At 41.4% G+C, this 19224-nt stretch overlaps 1 protein-coding gene across 2 annotated transcripts in view; it reads right to left on the reverse strand.

Annotated features, from left to right (window-relative positions):
* LOC117333663 (putative RNA-binding protein EEED8.10) overlaps positions 1-19224 on the reverse strand; it is a 41368-nt gene that overhangs the window by 15612 nt on the left and 6532 nt on the right. The window contains exons 9-14 of one of the 2 annotated variants that reach the window (XM_033893072.1): positions 19078-19118; positions 18670-18745; positions 16069-16073; positions 15146-15197; positions 14187-14297; positions 9041-9089 (exon numbers count right to left, since the gene is read on the reverse strand). In XM_033893072.1, coding sequence (XP_033748963.1) covers positions 9041-9089; positions 14187-14297; positions 15146-15197; positions 16069-16073; positions 18670-18745; positions 19078-19118 — 334 coding nt within the window. Of the gene's footprint in view, positions 1-9040; positions 9090-14186; positions 14298-15145; positions 15198-16016; positions 16074-18669; positions 18746-19077; positions 19119-19224 lie in introns of both variants that reach the window. The other variant, XM_033893071.1, reaches the window with a different exon arrangement.

Genomic DNA, 19224 nt, shown 5'->3' on the forward strand with positions numbered 1-19224 from the left:
ACACACCTGTCTCTCATTGTGAGAACGGCACTTTATTGGGTCACCTACACACCTGTCTCTCATTATGAGAACGGTACTGTATTAGGTCGCCTACACACCTGTGTCCCATTGTGAGAACGGTACTGTATTAGGTCACCTACACACCTATCTCTCACTGTGAGAACGGTACTGTATTAGGTCACCTACACACCTATGTCTCATTGTGAAAACGGTACTGTATTAGGTCACCTACACACCTATCTCTCATTGTGAGAACGGTACGGTATTAGGTCACCTACACACCTATCTCTCATTGTGAGAACGGTACTGTATTAGGTCACCTACACACCTGTCTCTCATTGTGAGAACGGCACTTTATTAGGTCACCTACACACCTGTCTCTCATTGTGAGAACGGTACTGTATTAGGTCACCTACACACCTGTCTCTCATTGTGAGAACAGTACTGTATTAGGTCACCTACACACCTATGTCTCATTGTGAGAACGGTACTGTATTAGGTCACCAACACACCCATCTCTCATTGTGAGAACGGCACTGTATTAGGTCACCTACACACCTATCTCTCATTGTGAGAATGGTACTGTATTAGGTCACCTACACACCAATCTCTCATTGTGAGAACGTCACTGTATTAGGTCCTCTACACACCTGTCTCTCATTGTGAGAACAGTACTGTATTAGGTCACCTACACACCTATGTCTCATTGTGAGAACGGTACTGTATTAGGTCACCAACACACCTATCTCTCATTGTGAGAACGGCACTGTATTAGGTCACCTACACACCTATCTCTCATTGTGAGAATGGTACTGTATTAGGTCACCTACACACCAATCTCTCATTGTGAGAACGTCACTGTATTAGGTCCTCTACACACATGTCTCTCATTGTGAGAACGGTACGGTATTAGGTCACCTACACACCTGTCTCCCATTGTGAGAACGGTACTGTATTAGGTCACCTACACACCTGTCTCTCATTGTGAGAACAGTACTCTATTAGGTCACCTACACACCTGTCTCTCATTGTGACAACGGTACGGTGTTAGGTCACCTAGACACCTGTCTCTCATTGTGAGAACGGTACGGTGTTAGGTCACCTACACACCTGTCTCTCATTGTGAGAACGGTACTGTATTAGGTCACCTACACACCTGTCTCCCATTGTGAGAATGGTACGGTATTAGGTCACCTACACACCTGTCTCTCATTGTGAGAACGGTACTGTATTAGGTCACCTACACACCAATCTCTCATTGTGAGAACGGTACGGTATTAGGTCACCTACACACCTATGTCTCATTGTGAGAACGGTACTGTATTAGGTCACCTACACACCTGTCTCTCATTGTGAGAACGGTAATGTATTAGGTCACCTACACACATGTCTCTCATTGTGAGAACGGTACTGTATTAGGTCACCTACACACCCGTCTCTCATTGTGAGAACGGTACTGTATTAGGTCACCTATACACCTATCTCTCATTATGAGAACGGTACGGTATTAGGTCACCTACACACCTGTCTCTCATCGTGAGAACAGTACGGTATTATGTCACCTACACACCTGTCTCTCATTATGAGAACGGTACTGTATTAGGTCACCTACATGTACACACCTGTCTCTCATCGTGAGAACGATACGGTATTAGGTCACCTACAAACCTATCTCATTATGAGAACGGTACTGTATTAGGTCACCTACACACCTGTCTCTCATTGTGAGAACGGTACTGTATTAGGTCACCTACACACCTGTCTCCCATTGTGAGAACGGTACTGTATTAGGTCACCTACACACATATTTCTCATTGTGACAACGGTACGGTATTAGGTCACCTAGACACCTGTCTCTCATTGTGAGAACGGTACGGTGTTAGGTCACCTACACACCTGTCTCTCATTGTGAGAACGGTACTGTATTAGGTCACCTACACAACTATCTCTCATTGTGAGAACGGTACTGTATTAGGTCACCTACACACCTGTCTCTCATTGTGAGAACGGTACTGTATTAGGTCACCTACACACCTGTCTCTCATTGTGAGAACGGCACTTTATTGGGTCACCTACACACCTGTCTCTCATTATGAGAACGGTACTGTATTAGGTCGCCTACACACCTGTGTCCCATTGTGAGAACGGTACTGTATTAGGTCACCTACACACCTATCTCTCACTGTGAGAACGGTACTGTATTAGGTCACCTACACACCTATGTCTCATTGTGAAAACGGTACTGTATTAGGTCACCTACACACCTATCTCTCATTGTGAGAACGGTACGGTATTAGGTCACCTACACACCTATCTCTCATTGTGAGAACGGTACTGTATTAGGTCACCTACACACCTGTCTCTCATTGTGAGAACGGTACTGTATTAGGTCACCTACACACCTGTCTCTCATTGTGAGAACGGTACTGTATTAGGTCACCTACACACCTGTCTCTCATTGTGAGAACAGTACTGTATTAGGTCACCTACACACCTATGTCTCATTGTGAGAACGGTACTGTATTAGGTCACCAACACACCCATCTCTCATTGTGAGAACGGCACTGTATTAGGTCACCTACACACCTATCTCTCATTGTGAGAATGGTACTGTATTAGGTCACCTACACACCAATCTCTCATTGTGAGAACGTCACTGTATTAGGTCCTCTACACACCTGTCTCTCATTGTGAGAACAGTACTGTATTAGGTCACCTACACACCTATGTCTCATTGTGAGAACGGTACTGTATTAGGTCACCAACACACCTATCTCTCATTGTGAGAACGGCACTGTATTAGGTCACCTACACACCTATCTCTCATTGTGAGAATGGTACTGTATTAGGTCACCTACACACCAATCTCTCATTGTGAGAACGTCACTGTATTAGGTCCTCTACACACGTCTCTCATTGTGAGAACGGTACGGTATTAGGTCACCTACACACCTGTCTCCCATTGTGAGAACGGTACTGTATTAGGTCACCTACACACCTGTCTCTCATTGTGAGAACAGTACTCTATTAGGTCACCTACACACCTGTCTCTCATTGTGACAACGGTACGGTGTTAGGTCACCTAGACACCTGTCTCTCATTGTGAGAACGGTACGGTGTTAGGTCACCTACACACCTGTCTCTCATTGTGAGAACGGTACTGTATTAGGTCACCTACACACCAATCTCTCATTGTGAGAACGGTACGGTATTAGGTCACCTACACACCTATGTCTCATTGTGAGAACGGTACTGTATTAGGTCACCTACACACCTGTCTCTCATTGTGAGAACGGTAATGTATTAGGTCACCTACACACATGTCTCTCATTGTGAGAACGGTACTGTATTAGGTCACCTACACACCCGTCTCTCATTGTGAGAACGGTACTGTATTAGGTCACCTATACACCTATCTCTCATTATGAGAACGGTACGGTATTAGGTCACCTACACACCTGTCTCTCATCGTGAGAACAGTACGGTATTATGTCACCTACACACCTGTCTCTCATTATGAGAACGGTACTGTATTAGGTCACCTACATGTACACACCTGTCTCTCATCGTGAGAACGATACGGTATTAGGTCACCTACAAACCTATCTCATTATGAGAACGGTACTGTATTAGGTCACCTACACACCTGTCTCTCATTGTGAGAACGGTACTGTATTAGGTCACCTACACACCTGTCTCCCATTGTGAGAACGGTACTGTATTAGGTCACCTACACACATATTTCTCATTGTGACAACGGTACGGTATTAGGTCACCTAGACACCTGTCTCTCATTGTGAGAACGGTACGGTGTTAGGTCACCTACACACCTGTCTCTCATTGTGAGAACGGTACTGTATTAGGTCACCTACACACCTGTCTCATTGTGAGAACGGTACTGTATTAGGTCACCAACACACCTATCTCTCATTGTGAGAACGGCACTGTATTAGGTCACCTACACACCTATCTCTCATTGTGAGAATGGTACTGTATTAGGTCACCTACACACCAATCTCTCATTGTGAGAACGTCACTGTATTAGGTCCTCTACACACATGTCTCTCATTGTGAGAACGGTACGGTATTAGGTCACCTACACACCTGTCTCCCATTGTGAGAACGGTACTGTATTAGGTCACCTACACACCTGTCTCTCATTGTGAGAACAGTACTCTATTAGGTCACCTACACACCTGTCTCTCATTGTGACAACGGTACGGTGTTAGGTCACCTAGACACCTGTCTCTCATTGTGAGAACGGTACGGTGTTAGGTCACCTACACACCTGTCTCTCATTGTGAGAACGGTACTGTATTAGGTCACCTACACACCTGTCTCTCATTGTGAGAACGGTACGGTATTAGGTCACCTACACACCAATCTCTCATTGTGAGAACGGTACTGTATTAGGTCACCTACACACCTGTCTCTCATTGTGAGAACGGTATTTTATTGGGTCACCTACACACCTGTCTCTCATTATGAGAACGGTACTATATTAGGTCACCTACACACCTGTGTCTCATTGTGAGAACGGTACTGTATTAGGTCACCTACACACCTATCTCTCACTGTGAGAACGGTACTGTATTAGGTCACCTACACACCTATGTCTCATTGTGAGAACGGTACTGTATTAGGTCACCTACACACCCGTCTCTCATTGTGAGAACGGTACTGTATTAGGTCACCTATACACCTATCTCTCATTATGAGAACGGTACGGTATTAGGTCACCTACACACCTGTCTCTCATCGTGAGAACAGTACGGTATTATGTCACCTACACACCTGTCTCTCATTATGAGAACGGTACTGTATTAGGTCACCTACATGTACACACCTGTCTCTCATCGTGAGAACGATACGGTATTAGGTCACCTACAAACCTATCTCATTATGAGAACGGTACTGTATTAGGTCACCTACACACCTGTCTCTCATTGTGAGAACGGTACTGTATTAGGTCACCTACACACCTGTCTCCCATTGTGAGAACGGTACTGTATTAGGTCACCTACACACATATTTCTCATTGTGACAACGGTACGGTATTAGGTCACCTAGACACCTGTCTCTCATTGTGAGAACGGTACGGTGTTAGGTCACCTACACACCTATCTCTCATTGTGAGAACGGCACTGTATTAGGTCACCTACACACCTATCTCTCATTGTGAGAATGGTACTGTATTAGGTCACCTACACACCAATCTCTCATTGTGAGAACGTCACTGTATTAGGTCCTCTACACACATGTCTCTCATTGTGAGAACGGTACGGTATTAGGTCACCTACACACCTGTCTCCCATTGTGAGAACGGTACTGTATTAGGTCACCTACACACCTGTCTCTCATTGTGAGAACAGTACTCTATTAGGTCACCTACACACCTATCTCTCATTGTGAGAACGGCACTGTATTAGGTCACCTACACACCTGTCTCCCATTGTGAGAATGGTACGGTATTAGGTCACCTACACACCTGTCTCTCATTGTGAGAACGGTACGGTATTAGGTCACCTACACACCAATCTCTCATTGTGAGAACGGTACGGTATTAGGTCACCTACACACCTATGTCTCATTGTGAGAACGGTACTGTATTAGGTCACCTACACACCTGTCTCCCATTGTGAGAACGTCACTGTATTAGGTCCTCTACACACATGTCTCTCATTGTGAGAACGGTACGGTATTAGGTCACCTACACACCTGTCTCCCATTGTGAGAACGGTACTGTATTAGGTCACCTACACACCTGTCTCTCATTGTGAGAACAGTACTCTATTAGGTCACCTACACACCTATCTCTCATTGTGAGAACGGCACTGTATTAGGTCACCTACACACCTATCTCTCATTGTGAGAATGGTACTGTATTAGGTCACCTACACACCAATCTCTCATTGTGAGAACGTCACTGTATTAGGTCCTCTACACACATGTCTCTCATTGTGAGAACGGTACGGTATTAGGTCACCTACACACCTGTCTCCCATTGTGAGAACGGTACTGTATTAGGTCACCTACACACCTGTCTCTCATTGTGAGAACAGTACTCTATTAGGTCACCTACACACCTATCTCTCATTGTGAGAACGGCACTGTATTAGGTCACCTACACACCTGTCTCCCATTGTGAGAATGGTACGGTATTAGGTCACCTACACACCTGTCTCTCATTGTGAGAACGGTACGGTATTAGGTCACCTACACACCAATCTCTCATTGTGAGAACGGTACGGTATTAGGTCACCTACACACCTATGTCTCATTGTGAGAACGGTACTGTATTAGGTCACCTACACACCTGTCTCCCATTGTGAGAACGTCACTGTATTAGGTCCTCTACACACATGTCTCTCATTGTGAGAACGGTACGGTATTAGGTCACCTACACACCTGTCTCCCATTGTGAGAACGGTACTGTATTAGGTCACCTACACACCTGTCTCTCATTGTGAGAACAGTACTCTATTAGGTCACCTACACACCTATCTCTCATTGTGAGAACGGCACTGTATTAGGTCACCTACACACCTATCTCTCATTGTGAGAATGGTACTGTATTAGGTCACCTACACACCAATCTCTCATTGTGAGAACGTCACTGTATTAGGTCCTCTACACACATGTCTCTCATTGTGAGAACGGTACGGTATTAGGTCACCTACACACCTGTCTCCCATTGTGAGAACGGTACTGTATTAGGTCACCTACACACCTGTCTCTCATTGTGAGAACAGTACTCTATTAGGTCACCTACACACCTGTCTCTCATTGTGACAACGGTACGGTGTTAGGTCACCTAGACACCTGTCTCTCATTGTGAGAACGGTACGGTGTTAGGTCACCTACACACCTGTCTCTCATTGTGAGAACGGTACTGTATTAGGTCACCTACACACCTGTCTCCCATTGTGAGAATGGTACGGTATTAGGTCACCTACACACCTGTCTCTCATTGTGAGAACGGTACTGTATTAGGTCACCTACACACCAATCTCTCATTGTGAGAACGGTACGGTATTAGGTCACCTACACACCTATGTCTCATTGTGAGAACGGTACTGTATTAGGTCACCTACACACCCGTCTCTCATTGTGAGAACGGTACTGTATTAGGTCACCTATACACCTATCTCTCATTATGAGAACGGTACGGTATTAGGTCACCTACACACCTGTCTCTCATCGTGAGAACAGTACGGTATTATGTCACCTACACACCTGTCTCTCATTATGAGAACGGTACTGTATTAGGTCACCTACATGTACACACCTGTCTCTCATCGTGAGAACGATACGGTATTAGGTCACCTACAAACCTATCTCATTATGAGAACGGTACTGTATTAGGTCACCTACACACCTGTCTCTCATTGTGAGAACGGTACTGTATTAGGTCACCTACACACCTGTCTCCCATTGTGAGAACGGTACTGTATTAGGTCACCTACACACATATTTCTCATTGTGACAACGGTACGGTATTAGGTCACCTAGACACCTGTCTCTCATTGTGAGAACGGTACGGTGTTAGGTCACCTACACACCTATCTCTCATTGTGAGAACGGCACTGTATTAGGTCACCTACACACCTATCTCTCATTGTGAGAATGGTACTGTATTAGGTCACCTACACACCAATCTCTCATTGTGAGAACGTCACTGTATTAGGTCCTCTACACACATGTCTCTCATTGTGAGAACGGTACGGTATTAGGTCACCTACACACCTGTCTCCCATTGTGAGAACGGTACTGTATTAGGTCACCTACACACCTGTCTCTCATTGTGAGAACAGTACTCTATTAGGTCACCTACACACCTATCTCTCATTGTGACAACGGTACGGTGTTAGGTCACCTAGACACCTGTCTCTCATTGTGAGAACGGTACGGTGTTAGGTCACCTACACACCTGTCTCTCATTGTGAGAACGGTACTGTATTAGGTCACCTACACACCTGTCTCCCATTGTGAGAATGGTACGGTATTAGGTCACCTACACACCTGTCTCTCATTGTGAGAACGGTACTGTATTAGGTGTTTAAAGTCTCCGTCAGATGTGATTTTATAGAAGCACTTTAATATGATGTTTAAAATTATGCACATAGAAGCTATTTTCTTGAAGAAAAAATGGAAAAAGTAATGGCAAAAGAACAAGGAGATCGGGGTATTGAGGATATATTGGTGATTTGCTTAGTCACTATTGGTCATGTAATATATCATTTTAACATCCTCGATCATTATAATTAACAGCGAGGGTCATTTAAGGACGTGGCCTACACATGTTGACATTATTGTACGAATGCTACGGGTTGTAATATTTTAGGAAAGGCACATGTGTACATAGTGTAACAGGAAGGTCTGTTATCTCCACATAATTTCAACAGGTCATTGATGAGTTTAAAATACATCAAAGCTAAAAACCAACACTTTGCATATTAAATGGTTCAGTTTTGATATTTTGGCTGAGTTATATAGGGTTAAGTGATAAAGCTCTCTATAGACTGAAAAAGTTGAAATGGACTGGATATGGAAGACATTTAAAATGTCATGTGTTGACAATAAATAGAGGTTTTTTTCACAAAATTCTTAAAAAATGAATATTATCAACTGTATATTAACAATTTTAATACTTTGGTCTTAGTTTAAGGTTCAAATTTTCCTATTTCGCTTAAATAAATAATTTACGGCTTTGTGACAATCTGCATTCCTAGTTATCAGTAATTTAGTTACATAATTAGTTAATTAGGCAAATGCATATCATACAATTTTAGTTAAAAATGTACAGCCATGGGAACCTACTTTGATGCCACAGAGCAATGTATCTGTGAGTGGTCAATAAGCGTAAACATTCTTTAGGCCAACCTCTGTGGGAAATGCTGGAAACTTCACTTTGACAAGTTTATTTTCTCATCACAAGACAAGAGGCTCATGGACCTTAAAAGTCACTTGAGATTTAAAATATTTCAGTTAATTAAATTGACGCATTTTGTCGGAGGGTCACTTGAGACTTAAAACTTACTTTGCGTGTAACTACCTTCCATACGTAGAGCTTTTAACTTTTTAAGATTCTGAAAAACAATTCAAATAATCTGTAAACTGTGAGCACTGTTGTTGAAACTTACGCAATAATTACTTTCTCAACATAAGTACATGATGGTGGGTTATTACGTACATGATAGTGGGTTATTACGTACATGATAGTAGGTTATTAAGTACATGGTAGTGGGTTATTAAGTACATGGTAGTGGGTTATTACGTACATGATAGTGGGTTATTACGTACATGATAGTGGATTATTACGTACATGGTAGTGGGTTATTACGTACATGATAGTGGGTTATTATGTACATGATAGTGGGTTATTACGTACATGGTAGTGGGTTATTAAGTAAATGATAGTGGGTTATTACGAACATGATAGTGGGTTATTACGTACATGATAGTGGGTTATTACGTACATGATGGAGGGTTATTAAGTACATGATAGTGGGTTATTACGTACATGATAGTGGGTTATTAAGTACATGATAGTGGGTTATTAAGTACATGATAGTGGATTATTACGTACATGATAGTGGGTTATTAAGTACATGATAGTGGATTATTACGTACATGATAGTGGGTTATTAAGTACATGATAGTGGGTTATTACGTACATGATAGTGGGTTATTACGTACATGATAGTGGGTTATTACGTACATGATAGTGGGTTATTAAATACATGATAGTGGGTTATTACGTACATGGTAGTGGGTTATTACGTACATGAAAGTGGGTTATTAAGTACATGAAAGTAGGTTATTAAGTACATGATAGTGGGTTATTAAGTAAATGATAGTGGGTTATTACGTACATGATGGTGGGTTATTAAGTACATGGTAGTGGGTAAATGATAGTGGGTTATTAAGTAAATGATAGTGGGTTATTAAGTAAATGATAGTGGGTTATTAAGTACATGGTAGTGGGTAAATGATAGTGGGTTATTAAGTAAATGATAGTGGGTTATTAAGTACATGATAGTGGGTTATTACGTACATGGTAGTGGGTTATTAAGTAAATGATAGTGGGTTATTACGTACATGGTAGTGGGTTATTACGTACATGATAGTGGGTTATTACGTACATGGTAGTGGGTTATTACGTACATGGTAGTGGGTTATTAAGTAAATGATAGTGGGTTATTACGTATATGATAGTGGGTTATTACGTACATGATAGTGGGTTATTACGTACATGGTAGTGGGTTATTACGTACATGATAGTGGGTTATTACGTACATGGTAGTGGGTTATTACGTACATGATAGTGGGTTATTACGTACATGGTAGTGGGTTATTAAGTACATGATAGTGGGTTATTACGTACATGGTAGTGGGTTATTAAGTACATGATAGAGGGTTATTACGTACATGGTAGTGGGTTATTACGTACGTGATAGTGGGTTATTACGTAAATGATAGTGGGTTATTACGTACATGATAGTGGGTTATTAAGTACATGATAGTGGGTTATTAAGTAAATGATAGTGGGTTATTACGTACATGATAGTGGGTTATTAAGTACATGATAGTGGGTTATTAAGTACATGGTAGTGGGTTATTACGTACATGATAGTGGGTTATTACGTAAATGATAGTGGGTTATTAAGTACATGATAGTGGGTTATTACGTACATGATAGTGGGTTATTAAATACATGATAGTGGGTTATTACGTACATGGTAGTGGGTTATTACGTACATGAAAGTGGGTTATTAAGTACATGAAAGTAGGTTATTAAGTACATGATAGTGGGTTATTACGTACATGATGGTGGGTTATTAAGTACATGGTAGTGGGTAAATGATAGTGGGTTATTAAGTAAATGTCTGTAGACTGATGTGTCAACACCTCAAGTCTGTGGACTGATGTGTGAACAGCTCAAGTCTGTAGACCGATGTGTGAACACCTCATGTCTGTAGACCGATGTGTCAACACCTCATGTCTGTAGACCGATGTGTCAACAGCTCAAGTCTGTAGACAGATGTGTGAACAGCTCAAGTCTGTAGACTGATGTGTGAACACCTTAAGTCTGTAGACCGATGTGTCAACAGCTCAAGTCTGTAGACAGATGTGTGAACAGCTCAAGTCTGTAGACAGATGTGTGAACACCTTAAGTCTGTAGACTGATGTGTGAACACCTTAAGTCTATAGACCGATGTGTGAACACCTCAAGTCTATAGACCGTTGTGTGAACAGCTCAAGTCTGTAGACCGATGTGTGAACACCTTAAGTCTATAGACCGTTGTGTGAACACCTCAAGTCTACAATGATGTGTGATCACCTTAAGTCTGTAGACCGATGTGTGAACACCTTAAGTCTGTAGACCGATGTGTGATCACCTCAAGTCTGTAGACCGTTGTGTGAACACCTTAAGTCTGTAGACCGTTGTGTGAACACCTCAAGTCTATAGACCGTTGTGTGAACACCTCAAGTCTGTAGACCGATGTGTCACGAGCTAAAGTCTGTAGACCGATGTGTGAACAGCTCAAGTCTGTAGACCGATGTGTCAACAGCTCAAGTCTGTAGACCGATGTGTGAACACCTCAAGTCTATAGACCGATGTGTGAACAGCTCAAGTCTGTAGACCGATGTGTGAACACCTCAAGTCTATAGACCGTTGTGTGAACACCTTAAGTCTGTAGACCGTTGTGTGAACACCTCAAGTCTATAGACCGTTGTGTGAACACCTCAAGTCTGTAGACCGATGTGTCACGAGCTAAAGTATGTAGACCGATGTGTGAACACCTCAAGTCTATAGACCGTTGTGTGAACAGCTCAAGTCTGTAGACCGATGTGTGAACACCTCAAGTCTATAGACCGATGTGTGAACAGCTCAAGTCTATAGACCGTTGTGTGAACAGCTCAAGTCTGTAGACCGTTGTGTGAACACCTTAAGTCTGTAGACCGATGTGTGAACACCTCAAGTCTGTAGACCGATGTGTGAACACCTCAAGTCTGTAGACTGATGTGTCAACAGCTAAAGTCTGTAGACCGATGTGTGAACACCTTAAGTCTGTAGACCGATGTGTGAACACCTTAAGTCTGTAGACCGATGTGTGAACAGCTCAAGTCTGTAGACCGATGTGTGAACACCTTAAGTCTATAGACCGATGTGTGAACAGCTCAAGACTGTAGACAGATGTGTGAACAGCTCAAGTCTGTAGACCGATGTGTGAACACCTCAAGTCTATAGACCGTTGTGTGAACACCTCAAGTCTGTAGACCGATGTGTGAACAGCTCAAGTCTGTAGACAGATGTGTGAACACCTTAAGTCTGTAGACCGATGTGTGAACACCTTAAGTCTGTAGACCGATGTGTGAACACCTTAAGTCTGTAGACCGATGTGTGAACAGCTCAAGTCTGTAGACCGATGTGTGAACACCTCAAGTCTATAGACCGTTGTGTGAACACCTCAAGTCTGTAGACCGATGTGTGAACAGCTCAAGACTGTAGACAGATGTGTGAACACCTTAAGTCTGTAGACCGATGTGTGAACACCTCATGTCTATAGACCGTTGTGTGAACACCTCAAGTCTGTAGACCGATGTGTGATCACCTCAAGTCTGTAGACCGATGTGTGAACAGCTCAAGACTGTAGACAGATGTGTGAACACCTTAAGTCTGTAGACCGATGTGTCAACAGCTCAAGTCTGTAGACTGATGTGTCAACAGCTCAAGTCTATAGACTGATGTGTGAACACCTTAAGTCTGTAGACCGTTGTGTGAACACCTCAAGTCTGTAGACCCATGTGTGAACACCTCAAGTCCGTCATTTGATGTTGGATGATGACTTTACCTGTGTGATGTGGGATGACGACTTTACCTGGGTGATGTCATCTTCGCTAGCCAAGGCTTCTGATTACGTTACACTCCACGAACCCTTGGCGGATATAGTCGTCAGTTCTGGCCCTCTAGCGGAGATTCGAAATTACCACCCTTTATTCATGAAATTTTCGACCAATCAAAATGAGCGTTACCAATGTACTTCATCGGTGATGTTTACAGACACACATGAAGGCTTGTGTCAATTTCGATGAGATGTGTGATCAATGACTTATATAAATTGATCAAACACTGTGAATGTTTCCCCAATGATTGTACGTCTCTGTATTTAGGTAAAATGCCATGACATAGTCGACAATGAAGTTCTGTACTGGGTGCCGCAGTTTTTGTTTAATGCGAAACCAAGCCTGAATGTAAAACGGGATTTGATTGGTTGCCCATGGATTCCAGGGCGCGACGGTTTGAACACGACTATATCCGCCAAGGGTTCGTGGAGTGTAACGTAATCAGAAGCCTTGGCTAGCGAAGATGGGGTGATGTGGGATGACGACTTTACCTGGGTGATGTGGGATGATGACTTTACCTGTGTGATGTGGGACGACGACTTTACCTGTGTGATGTGGGATGATGACTTTACCTGTGTGATGTGGGATGACGACTTTACCTGTGTGATGTGGGATGATGACTTTACCTGTGTGATGTGGGATGATGACTTTACCTGTGTGATGTGGGACGATGACTTTACCTGTGTGATGTGGGACGACGACTTTACCTGTGTGATGTGGGATGATGACTTTACCTGTGTGATGTGGGACGATGACTTTACCTGTGTGATGTGGGATGATGACTTTACCTGTGTGATGTGAGATGACGACTTTATCGTGTGATGTGGGATGATGACTTTACCTGTGTGATGTGGGATGACTTTACCTGTGTGATGTGGGATGACGACTTTACCGTGTGATGTGGGATGATGACTTTACCTGTGTGATGTGGGATGACTTTACCTGTGTGATGTGGGATGACGACTTTACCGTGTGATGTGGGATGATGACTTTACCTGTGTGATGTGGGATGACTTTACCTGTGTGATGTGGGATGACTTTACCTGTGTGATGTGGGATGATGACTTTACCGTGTGATGTGGGATGATGACTTTACCTGTGTGATGTGGGATGACTTTACCTGTGTGATGTGGGATGACGACTTTACCGTGTGATGTGGGATGATGACTTTACCTGTGTGATGTGGGATGACTTTACCTGTGTGATGTGGGATGACTTTACCTGTGTGATGTGGGATGATGACTTTACCGTGTGATGTGGGATGATGACTTTACCTGTGTGATGTTGACGAGGCTCTGGTCTGTCAGAGATTTACAGTGACTGATGAATAACTCTGTTAGGTGTTTACATCGTAGACCAATCTTTCGTATTCCTAGATCTGTCAGCTGTTAAAAAAAATCAAATTATATCACAGTATAGATTCATGTACATGAATGGTATATATGACAATAATACTAATAATAGGCTTTATTTATTCTTGATGACATATTGAGTCAAGGACTAATCTTACATTATGGTCAAGCAAAATGTACATTATTTACAAATCATTCAAATATTGATATAATTAGTTTATCAGAAATACAACAGGTCAAGATAAAATAATAATTGGATAAACAAGTATGTAATACATGTAGCTACAAATAGTTCAGAAGTAATACAAGTGCAATCAATGATTGCGAAAGTTCACCAGCGGCAGCAATCACACAGTCACTATATGCATTCATTTTTATGTACATTTGTATGTATAAGCATGTCATTTTGAAATTGTATGTCACATAATATCACTCCTAGACCTCAAATGGATGTATAAACCAAATAAGAAGGGTGTGGACTTACAAGCTTTCCAAAACTTACCCCCAAAATCTTTAAAGTGGATTTTGGTGCAAAAAAAAGTCCACAAAATTGTAAAATGCATGACTTTGTTGCAGGTTAGAATATATCACAGAATTGGTCTGTAGTACTAACCTTGGTACAGTGGTCGAGGTCGAGGTATTTCAGTGTGGTAGGTACAGAATGGGTCTGTAGTACTAACCTTGGTACAGTGGTCGAGGTCGAGGTATTTCAGTGTGGTAGGTACAGAATGGGTCTGTAGTACTAACCTTGGTACAGTGGTCGAGGTCGAGGTATTTCAGTGTGGTAGGTACAGAATGGGTCTGTAGTACTAACCTTGGTACAGTGGTCCAGGTTGAGGTATTTCAGTGTGGTAGGTACAGAATGGGTCTGTAGTACTAACCTTGGTACAGTGGTCCAGGTTGAGGTATTTCAGTGTGGTAGGTACAGAATGGGTCTGTAGTACTAACCTTGGTACAGTGGTCGAGGTCGAGGTATTTCAGTGTGGTAGGTACAGAATGGGTCTGTAGTACTAACCTTGGTACAGTGGCCGAGGTCGAGGTATTTCAGTGTGGTAGGTACAGAATGGGTCTGTAGTACTAACCTTGGTACAGTGGTCGAGGTCGAGGTATTTCAGTGTGGTAGGTACAGAATGGGTCTGTAGTACTAACCTTGGTACAGTGGTCGAGGTCGAGGTATTTCAGTGTGGTAGGCAAAGAATGGGTCTGTAGTACTAACCTTGGTACAGTGGTCGAGGTCGAGGTATTTCAGTGTGGTAGGCACAGAATGGGTCTGTAGTACTAACCTTGGTACAGTGGTCGAGGTCGAGGTATTTCAGTGTGGTAGGTACAGAATGGGTCTGTAGTACTAACCTTGGTACAGTGGTCGAGGTCGAGGTATTTCAGTGTGGTAGGTACAGAATGGGTCTGTAGTACTAACCTTGGTACAGTGGTCGAGGTCGAGGTATTTCAGTGTGGTAGGCAAAGAATGGGTCTGAAGTACTAACCTTGGTACAGTGGTCGAGGTCGAGGTATTTCAGTGTGGTAGGCACAGAATGGGTCTGTAGTACTAACCTTGGTACAGTGGTCGAGGTCGAGGTATTTCAGTGTGGTAGGTACAGAATGGGTCTGTAGTACTAACCTTGGTACAGTGGTCGAGGTCGAGGTATTTCAGTGTGGTAGGTACAGAATGGGTCTGTAGTACTAACCTTGGTACAGTGGTCGAGGTCGAGGTATTTCAGTGTGGTAGGCACAGAATGGGTCTGTAGTACTAACCTTGGTACAGTGGTCGAGGTCGAGGTATTTCAGTGTGGTAGGTACGGAATGGAAGCACTGCAATCAAAGTCAGCATCAACAGTTCATGAACAAATATAGATTTAAAGCTAGACTCTGGCTATATATATCAAGAGTTGTCAGAAGACAACATAGCTCGCTGAGGGGGGAATTCAAAATTCATTATTTAAAAGTATGTCATAGGTAATACAAATGGTAAGGTCTTGTCACAAGGAACATATGTATCAAATATGAAAGCCCAATCTCATGGTTACCATGCACATTGTGTGTCAAGGTTAAAGCTTTTTATGAAGTAAGTTAAAGGTCATGTACAAGGACAGCAAGTCTGCAAATATACTACCAATGGAAAGGCCACAAGAAACAAACATGTCAAATACCTACTAGTAAGTTGTATCTTCATTAGTATTGACACAACACTGTTTTATAAAATGAAAATCTAACCCGGCCAGCTGCCTGTGGACCCCAGTCATACAATGGGGCGGGGATAGAGCAGTAGCTCTCCTAGACTTCTTCAAGGCGAGCTTTGACGAGACACACAATTATTTTTGGTTTTATTTTTTTATTTTGTTTAACATCTTATTATAACAGCCAGAATCATTTAAGGACGTGCCAGGTTATGGAGGGAGAGGAAAGCTGGAGTACTCAGACAAAAAAACACTGGCTTTTGAATTGGTCAGTACAAGGCATCTACCCCACGTGGGTTTTGAACTCCCAACCCACAGAGACACACAATTATTTAAAATACAGTCTATTCGTTAACTGGAAGTCAGATAACTTAAAGACCCCATTTAGTTTTTCTCTGGTTCTGGCCAGAATTCTTCTTTTTTCTTAGTAATTAAAACTCAGATAATTAAAAAAACTTGGTTATCCTGAAGTAAAATGTTGGTCCTGATATCATGAAACCTATGTGAAATGTACCCGTTATCTGGAAGTTGAAGCTTGTCAAAATATGTCAACAAAATACTCATCTTACGTCTCGGTAAATGATTTACAATTTTGGAGTCCAGGAAATATTCTGTTTTCACTCGAGTTTGTTATTTAATTGCATTAAATATACCTGACTATTGTTACAATAAACCTGTTTATATTAAGATCCAACATTATTAATGTTGACCAACAGAACTACATAAGCTCTTTGATGATTAATTTGGTGGGATAATTATACCTAAACTTGTGACACTGTCAAATTATTTGTGTCACCATACATGATTAGGTGGAGGAACTTATCCGACACAGCTGAAATCACAACCTTGGCCTGGTAATGCATTTAATAGTTTATATATTTATCAAAAATATTGTTTTTAATATAAATACAATGTTGTTATAAATATTCATTTGAAATCAAATAGATGTGTTTCTTTAAAGGGATTTTTCAAGATATATATAACAAAACGCCTACCTTTAGAAGACTTCAAGCTAACAAGATTTGACTGAATATTGAACTAGATTTTGTGAAAAATGACTGCCAGACAGCAATCACACTATGCATTCATTTTTTATGTATGTATAAGCATGTCATTTTGAAATTGTATGTCACATAATATCGCTCCTAGACCTCTAATGGATGTATAAACCAAATAAGATTTACAAGCTTTCCAAAACTAACCCCCAAAATCTTTAAAGTGGGTTTTTGTGTCAAAAAAAATAAGTCCACTAAATGGTAAAATGCCAAAAAAAATCACAATTTTTTTCTGCATGATTTTGCCACAGCATCACTTCTGGATCTCTAATGAATGTATAAACCAAATTAGAAGGGTGATAGCTGTATACTTTTGGACTTCACCCTCAAAACTTTAAAGTGAGTTTTGGTGCCAAAAAAGTTAAGTCCACAAAATGGTAAAATGCGAAAAAATCACAATTTTTTATCTGCATGATTTTGCCATAATATCACTCCTAGACCTCTAATGAATGCATTAACCAAATTAGAAGGGCATGAGGTGTATACTTTTGGACTTACAAGCTTTCCAAAAACTTACCCCAAAAACTTTAAAGTTTTGGGGTGGAACGCGAACGCGGGAGTGGATGAGGACGCCGGGGTGACAGCATTAGCTCTCGGTTACTCATAACCGGTGAGCTAATAATAACCTACTCCTCCAGTTATGTTGTTCCGACAACTCTTGTTGGTTAACCTCTTTGGATCAGGAAGATTGACTCAATAAGAATGACTGCTAGCAGATTGTATATTGGGTAGTCAGGTTTCACTTCGACTATAAGTAAGACTTCTATAAGTTGATATAACTCGACTTCTATAAGTTGATATAACTCGACTTCTATAAGTTGATATAATTCGACTTCTATAAGTTGATATAACTCTACGTCTATAAGTTGATATAACTCGACTTCTATATATCAACTCGACTTCTATAAGTTGATATAATTCGACTTCTATAAGTTGATATAATTCGACTTCTATAAGTTGATATAACTCTACTTCTATAAGTTGATATAACTCGACTTCTATATATCAACTCGACTTCTATAAGTTGATATAATTCGACTTCTATAAGTTGATATAACTTGACGTCTATAAGTTGATATAATTTGACTTCTATAAGTTGATAAAACTCGACTTCTATAAGCTGAACAGATATAACTTGTTAAACAACTGATGTAAGATACAATTTTAATAACTTACATCTCCCACTATCCTGGAATTGCTCTGTATATCCACACGTTCCAGGGTCGGACAGCCTTGGAACAGCCAGGTCAACCTGCCAACAGTACAGAGACTACAGGTCATCAACCATACAGAATGGGAAACTAGGAGAGCTGACTTTGAACTGCTAGACTCTCAAACAAAAAAGATGTTATCCAATATACAAACATCATTGAATCAACAGAAACCAAAACCATTTCCAGAGATCATGATCGAGCTGTGCTTATTTACAATTATATTAAGTAAACTCAAGTGTTTATCGTTAATTGTAAAACTGTATCATATATGTTGTATATCATTTTTCTCATTTTGTTTCTCAAAGCTATGGTAATTCTTTCTAGCTTTAATCTATCTTTAAACAGCTATAGTAATTATCTCCAAACTTACCCTTTGTCGCCGACATAGAAACTTCTTTCCTGAATAAACTTCTGTCAAATAGAAAATATCATGTATACTGCATGTTATCATTAATAGACAAGATGCTCATGGGCCTTAACAGTCACCTAAGTCTAAGATATGTTACAATCTTTTACA

This window comes from Pecten maximus, chromosome 8 (assembly GCF_902652985.1).
Source record: "Pecten maximus chromosome 8, xPecMax1.1, whole genome shotgun sequence".
Classification (NCBI taxonomy): Eukaryota; Metazoa; Mollusca; class Bivalvia; order Pectinida; family Pectinidae; genus Pecten; species Pecten maximus.